An 8,548-nucleotide genomic window follows, 5' to 3' on the forward strand; every position below is an offset into this window, starting at 1 on the left:
TACAAACCTCACAATCTGGATTATAATCGTCGAAACTATTGCACTTACACCTAAGGTCACTCATCGGGTCATTAGCGGGTCGCCTAGAGTTCTCATCGAGGGCTTGCCTAGAGGAGGAAGTCATTTCTAACAATAGTGATGTAGATGTGCTGGCTAACCAGTTAAACCTTGGTATTTATAGGGGAAAAGAGCATGACTTGCCCATTGGATTCCCTGATCGATTCACATTACTAGAATTCCACATGTGAACCAACATGGAAAATGAATGGGACGAAGTGTGGAGTCAGTGTATGGTCATGTCGATCATTGTCTTGGTTGTGTCATGTCAAATCAGATATTTGAATCCAATACTTTTATTTCATTTCACGATACAATATAAAACGACAAATACAAACATGTACACAAAGGTGCTTTACCAGAAACTCAAAATCAAAACAAAATGCAACACACATAAATGACAAACACAAAGACACATAAAATGTCGACGTTCAACGCTGGTGACTTGCATGGGCGCGACTTCCTTGGTGCATCCAGAGGTGCTTTACTAAATCCTGCTTTAGTAGATCGTGGAGTGCCCTAGACCTAATCAACTTCACTCAAGAAAGCCTCTCTACTGCACGACGTGGACGATAACTTTCACCTCCATCATATGGTTCAGTGTCATATCGTGCTATAGCTCGGGCGATCCTTTCCTCAATGTGATCAACGTCATCATCCAACTCATCAGCTTCGTTTTCTGACCGCTCGTTTTCAAGGATCATATTATGCATAATTATGCACGTCTTCATAATATGACCAAGATCATTGATGCTCCATCCTTTTGCGCTTTTTTTGAGAATCTCACATCTCACCCTCAGAATCCCAAAAGTCCTTTCAACATCTTTCATGTAGGACCCTTGATACTTTGCAAATAATACACTAGCGCCTCCTACCAGATTCGATATTGTTTCGATCAACGTGGCCCATTTAGGGTAAATCCGATCCACTAGATAATATCCTATTGCGTAGTCATTCTCATTGACTTTGTATCTGAGTTGAGACTTGTGATGCTGCTCTTCAGCATAAAAAAGATGCGGGTCATCCAAGACACTAATGTCGTTGTTGCTCCCAAGCTAACCAAAGTTGGCATGCTAGATCCATGTGTCGTACCGGCAACTGCCTCGAGTATTACAATTGGGCTGTGATAATGTCCTTGATATGTTTCCTGGTGTCCCACATGACAATTCTTCCACTCCCAATGCATACCATCTAGACTCCCGAGCATGCCTGAGAGTCCTCGTTTGTTGGCCCTACGCAACAGCCATTGAAGATCAGAAACTGTTGGTTTAAGGAGGTATTCCGCTCCATATAGCCCTAGAATCACTCTTATGACCCTCTCGAAAGACTGCAGCATTGTGCTTTCGAAAATCTGGAATCCCTCGTCTGGGACATCAGCCGAGTACCCAGCAGAGAGCATTTTTATGACCGAAGTTATCTTCTGCTCCGGCATGCAGCCCCATTTTCTAGCGGCGTCTTGTGTTTGTTGGAAGTAGCCATCATAGTTGCACACATCTTGGAGAATCTTCAGGAATAGTGATTTCTTCATCCGATAGCGTCAACGAAACATCTCATCAATAAATCTCGCTTCATGATTGAAGTAGTTGTTCATGATAAGATTGTGGCTAACTTCTCGGTCTCAAGGTATATAGCATCGTGGGTTTGATGTGCCTAAATGTATTGGTTCTTCATTGAGCTGTTGATAAGCGGCTGTAGCACCCACAAGATTTGTGATTTGTTGATGAAATATTGCCATTTGATTATGAAATGTCTCATCATCTGAGTCATCGAACTCGTTGGTGGAAGACATCTTGAAAATTAGTGTGATTGAAACGTATGTTTAGTCATCATATCTATAGAGTTACATGTGAAATCAAAGATAATGATCTAACGGACTCGATTTAAAGTGAAATTTAATAGAATCATAATCTTATCATCTTGGAAACATAAACTGCTCAGAAACTTATTATCTAGGAAACATAAACGAATCGTATAGTCTTATTAATGTGTAATGATGTAAAGGAATCAAAGTTGGCTTGCTCATGTGACATTTAATAATAGGATAATTTATTAAAATTCATAAAACTACACGACAAAGAGTACACATAATTGAAACAACGCACACTTAGATAAAGTAGACGACAAACATAATTGAAACGCACATAAAAATACATTTAGTCAAATTGTGAAAAGTCGGTGTTGGGATAGTATCCTCCCGAGCTTGAATGCCATGATTGGCCTGAGTTGTAGCAGTTGAATTCCATCTTGTCATAACTTCACTTTGTCGTGCCTCTCAAAACGCTCGTTGGTCTCCTGACATGGTGTTGAGGTCCTTGCCCATAATGATCAAGTCTTCCTGCCTTTGTTTACGATCGTCCGAATAACTCTTGTTGTTTCGACAACGACTCTGTGCGTTGGACAAGGGTGGTGATACCTTCGGCAACTAGAGTCGAGTGAGCACTATCGTGTCTAGCCTTCTTTGACTTATCTCTTCCAGGTGGCTTCGGGCGATTACTAATAATTGGTTGAAAGGCTAGAGTATCCTCATTTGCACTCAATCGAACTGCGTCATCGGCATCAACATCAGTGGGGTTGTCGGCCTTGGTGGGGGTGTTGGTTGGAGTGTTCAACGATTCATATTGTCATTTCACAAAGTGTTGCATCTTGGAAAAATAATGGCGTCAACCAAAATGATTGTTTTTCGGGTGGAGTGTTTTGTATTGGGCGTTGGCAAAGCTCACCTAGTAACATGAAAACAAATTAATGAATTATAAATGGTAAAAAAAAATTTGAATATTATTTTTGGCCAAAAAATATATTTGAATTTAATTAACAAAAAACTCATCACATCAATTTGGTTTTGCCCGCCCACTAGTGCGTTCTTGTTTCGCCGCAAAGATACATTTTTGATATTTCGTGGTGACTTGCCCTATCTTCTTGAGCTGAGCTTGGACCACCCCAATTTGTCGCACATTAGCCATGGCTTGAGGACAATTTCGAATAAATCCATCGTACACTTTAAGCCAAAAATCCTTATTCCTATGATTGGAGCCGAGTTCACAATCTTCAGAGTATTGCATCCAAGCTTCAACTAGAGCTATCTCTTCCTTATTGAACCAATTGGGACCTTTTGGATTTATCATGATTGAAAACAAAAATTTTCTACAATGAAAGTTAGTATGCAAAATATATATGAGTGAGTGAAAATGATAGATAGATGTGTGAAAAAATTAAGTGTGAATGTTCAATTTATAGGAAAAGTGATGAAATAGCCGTTGAGAAATTTTCAATCATTTTTATGTATTTTTTTAATGTTTGTATAACGGTCAACTAATTAGAATCGTTGATCACTAACGACTATTTAAAAAAGAAGGCCCAGATCTCGCCACGCGTCTGGGCCCATTAATTTTTTTTAATGCGTAATGATAAAAAAACCCGGACCGTCCAGATGCAACGGCAAATTAATCAGGGCCATCCGTCGTTAGCACATGCGCTTGGGGGGAGGTGGCCGACAGCATTGACGCGCCATAGTGCACCTGTCGGTTGCTTTTTGACTCTCCCGACTTTTACCAAATTACTCCCTGCTTTTTATAAATTCCTTTTAGTTATCTCACAAACCAAATTTTTCTTGAAAAGTTACAAGGTCATTTCCCACGTGGTGGGCCCCACCTCTCCCTTGCTCTCACTCTCAACCGGAGCTTTGCAAAGCTCTCAAATACTGATCTCACTCACTCTCACAACTCTGGACCACTAATAAGTTTTTGAGATCAATTTTGCACTCTCACTCTCACCAGTGTGGATAGCCTAAGGGATTGGCTAACCAACTAGAAGCCCTCTTGGGAAGCCAAAACCTGACAAAGCTTTTTCATTGAACCCTTTCCCATGCCAAAAATAGACACATGAAGAGGTAAGAGGTGACTCTTCAGTTTCCCTCTAACGGCTACAACCATTTCCCTATAAACCAACCTTCATTCAGACAAACCCCTTCCACATTTAATTCAGAATTTAATGAGAGAAAAAGAGAAAAAGAAAGAAATAAAAAGAGACAGAGAAAGAAAGACTTGGTAGAATTCGAGAAGGAACAAAAATCCAAGAGAATAGGAAGAAGGAGTGCAGCCAACACTACCTTCGAAGGAAATTCTAGTAAGGAATCTAAAAAAAACCTCTAAAGTTCTTCAATACCAATTTCTAGGATTAGAATGATGGTTGAATGGTTAGGATGAGTTGCATTTCGAAAATCTAAAGACTTTCATGTTTTCAAACTCTTGTTTGGCTAATTTTCACTTTTCTGACCTTATTGCCTTGATTTTAAGTTTTGTATTAATTGGTATGAAATTTGGTTAAACTGTTGTAGGGTGTGAAACTAGACATCCTAATCTTTCTTTAGAATCAAGAATCACTCAAATCCAACTTGTTATGGATTTATGGTGGATTTTGCAAGATGCTGCCCATTTCTACATATTTTCAATAAAAAGGCCTTAGGTTTTTCATACACGAATTCTGCCATGCTTAGAATTTTGATTTGAAATTTTTACATTGGTTTAGAAACATAATTTCAAAACTTTTCCATTGGTTTCGCTCAATTTGTTTGAGTATACACAAAATAGCATTTTGACCATATGAACAGTTATTCTGCAACAAAATTAGTTTCTTGTGTGAGTTTGTGCTCTCCGAACATCATACTTACACAACCCAAAATGCTTTGAAAATTTTTGTACATGAGTGTTAGCATATGTACTAGTAGTCTATGAAAAATATTGATCAAATGATTGTTGTATGAGTTTATAAAATTCACAGAGCAGGTACTTCTCTTTTGGCATTTTTAAGGAAACAATGAGGTTCAAAACTAGCCTCTTTTGATTTTAAGCTTTTTGGCCTAAACTCTTGGGCTGAACAAGTCACAAATCATCCCTAAGGATGTTATAGAAACATCAGGAGGCCTTTAAAGTGTCAGATCAAATTTTGGGTAGTCAAACGTCTTAGTTTTGAACTAAAAACTAACTTGCAGCATACCTACTTTGGAATTTTGATTTCCTTTTGAACTTTTGACTTTGGAAAATGTATTTGTTATGATTCGAAACTTGTTTGAAGTAAAGTAATGGTTGTTTGTGAATTAAGGGTCTCAGATGCAACTTAACTTGACAAATAAGCCATTAAATCTTAGGAAACCCTATATTTGAAATTGTGGATACAAATTCTGATTTCATTGTACTTTGAAAGTAGGAACCAACTTGTTGGTACAACAGCAAAGACAAGGACTACACTCGAGGTAGGGGGAGTTAATCCACTTAAACCCTATGTTTTCTTTATACCTATAAGTACATATGAATATATGCTTGTGCTTGTTTTTCTGGTGCTATGTGTTCTAAATGCAGAAAATCTAATGCAATGCTATATATTAATTGCTTTACAATAGGTTAACCAAGTCAGTAAACATAAATTCAAACACTGCCTAGTTTATTTAGTTTAATGTTTGTTGGTTTAACTAAATTGGCTTTGTACAAAAGAAAATTAACATGTGCAGACATGTTGACGACTTTAACTTGCTTTAAAAAGGAAATATAGTATGAATTGGTTTTGTTTATAACTAGAATGCACTTGGCCGGGTTGATTAAGTGTAACTTGTAGCCTTCTTTATGCATAAACCCGAGACTAGAAACTATATAACTTGTCTCTTAATAATTGGTACTGCTTACTTAGAGTGAGCATTTAAACAAGTTAGAATAATGGCAGAAAGACAGTTTTGGTCTCTGTACTATGACCTTGTCGCGTATTGGTCTGCGTACTTTTGATTTACATTTTTTAAGGACCGTGTTTCAGTTAATGTCGCAATTAGACCCATCCGTCAAGACCGTCTACTTGAGTGACGAAAAATGCTGATGTGGTATCACGTGCCTAGCTTAGGACTGCCAAATAGGCTTGGCCTCTCACGTGGACCAATCACAGTTCGACATGTGTCATTTCTTTTTTAAAATTTTTTTTTGAGTTTTTTATTTTATTTTTCAAGTTTTAAAATTATAAAAAAATCATATTAACCTCCCTCCCTCTCACCGAGCTCCTCCTTCTCCTTCCTACCTCTCCTCCCCTACCCGATCGAGCAAAACCCCCACCCTATCTCCTTTATCTCCTGCAAAACGGCGCGATGGCTAGTGACTATTCCCACCTTTTTCCTTTCTTCCTCTTCATCGGTAGCTCCTCACTGTAAATTACACCAAAACCCACGAAACCCAGAAAAACTAGAAAAGGCAGAAAATCCAACCCATAAAACTAACCCCCCTTCGAGTCTTGGGCTCTGCGATGAAGATAGGAAAGAGAGGAGGAGGAGGCGCGCCGGCTGGGTCACAGCGTCTGGGTCGCAGTGGTTGGGTCTACCCATCGGCGTCCCCTCTCTTGCATAACGGCGCTGATCCCGAACTGTCTGGAGAAGACGTAATCAGTCAAGCTTTGTGATTTTAGGGCTTAAACATTTGAGTTTTTTTGTTGATTTGTAATTTTAGGGCTTGAACAATTGGGTTTTTTGTTAATTTGTAATTTTGGTGATGACTGATGATTAACAAAAGAGAGAAGAAGAAGAAGAAAAAAAAAATTAGTGAAGGGGGATCTCCGATCTGCAAGTGGGTTGGGATTTGTTTTTAATTTTTTATTTCTTTGGTTATGATTTTGATTGTTTTTTTTGTAACTAATTTGATTTTGTTTATAATTTTTAAACTTGAAAAATAAAATAAAAACTCAAAACAAATTTTTTTTAAAAGGACACATGTCGAAATGTGATTGGTCCACGTGAGAGGCTAAGCCTATTTGGTAGTCACGATCAGCTGGGCATGTGATGCTACATTAGCATTTTTTGTCATTTAACTTCACGGTCTTGACGGAATAGGTCCAATTGCGTCATTAACTGAAACATAGTCCTTAAAAAATGTAAATCAAATATACGCTGACCAAAACGCAACAAGGTCATAGTACAGGGACCAAAAACATCTTTTTGCCTAGAATAATTTGGAACCCAGTTTCATTGCTTTACTTTAGTGTTGCATGTCTTTAGGAATGTAAACTAATTAAATTAAAAGCTAGGAACTGAAACTGAAAATGAAGTCATTGACTATCCTACTTTGTTTTGGAATGAGTATATTACAAGCCTGCTACATTTGAATTATTGTTAATGTAATTTACTGGTTTTTAATTCATTAATTAAGAGCATGCTTGTATGATTTATTTAATGAACTAAACATATATATATATATATATATATGAAACTGTCATCCCTTGATTACATATGCATAATTGAAATCTAGTTCATTAAGGGTAGGATTACCTTATTGGAAACTATCATTGCATTACATTAGCATTCATGTATATTGAATCAAGAATATATACTCTAATATGTTTTGAATGTTTGGACTTCTTAATTAGAGATGAAAGGGTAAGACAAAAACTTTATCCTTGGGTTTAATCCCTAAAAGTATGCATACGTCTTTAGAAGATTATGTGGTTTAAGAATATGCTAAAGGAGAAGAAATAGACTTATTTGTTTCCACTAAAGGATACCTCATTATCTAGACCTATTGATGAATAGGAAATGGGGATAGGGGTAATGCAAATTACAAATTAGGGAATAAGTCCACTGTTTTGTCTTAAAGCTTTGGCAGGTGAGCTTTGAAATGGAGAAAAGGTACGCACTGCATTGTTTTTTATTTTTAGATATGCATTTGCATTTCATGGAATAATTCATGGTTACTTGTAATATTTGTTGAGATATGTATAATGTCATAATAACTCAAGAACAAAGAAGTAATCTTTTTGTTTGGTACATATCAATAATTTGTTTTAAGGACCCCAAACATATTTAATGTGTATTCATGTCATAGTCTCACATGTTTGACATTGGTTTGAACTTGTTAGAGCATGTGCAATGGTGAGTGTTAATTGGCAATTCAATTCTATCATATTGACTCCTATTTTTCAACTGTGTCAATTATTGACTTGACATGAAACTATTTTGCTGCAATGGTTCAAGTCAATTGCATAAGTGAATATCTATACGTTTTTTTAATATTTTTGTATAATCTCTTACAAATTAAAAACTATAAATTTAATTATTTTATAGATTATATCATTGAAATATTTCAATTAGATCTTTCAAATGAACCTAATATTTAATATTTTTAAATAATTTTAAATTAAAACTGAATTTTAAATTTCTTAATTTCAGATTATAAAGTATAAAATAAAAAACATATTAATAAAAACCATAATTTCCTACTCTAGTTATATATTAATTAGATATATTAATATATATTAACTAGTTATAAATATTAATCAAGTAGGCTACTGCATGCAATGGCTATATTTCAAATAACCCAATATTGTACTTCCACGTGGAAGCCACACCTATCTGCTAGTGCAAGTTGACAGGGTGGGGTAGGGGGTAGCTTTTTTGCCAATTAAAGCCTGCCACTTATTCATTCTCTTTCCTTACATGGGGATGATTTGTCAAGTGGGGCCGGTTGTTCTC

At 36.5% G+C, this 8,548-nt stretch overlaps 1 protein-coding gene across 1 annotated transcript; it reads right to left on the minus strand.

The window, feature by feature from the left end:
* Window positions 1-596: 596 nt before the first annotated feature.
* Window positions 597-1,585, minus strand: LOC147280340 (uncharacterized). The gene is made up of 2 exons (XM_086252187.1): window positions 1,150-1,585; window positions 597-1,054 (listed from the first exon to the last, which is right to left on the minus strand). Exons 1-2 carry the CDS (start codon window positions 1,583-1,585, stop codon window positions 597-599), a joined length of 894 nt encoding a protein of 297 aa, XP_086108313.1.
* Between the last annotated feature and the right edge of the window lie 6,963 nt (window positions 1,586-8,548).

The sequence above is a fragment of the Dryas octopetala genome, chromosome 7, assembly GCF_963921425.1.
Source record: "Dryas octopetala chromosome 7, drDryOcto1.1, whole genome shotgun sequence".
NCBI lineage: Eukaryota > Viridiplantae > Streptophyta > Magnoliopsida > Rosales > Rosaceae > Dryas > Dryas octopetala.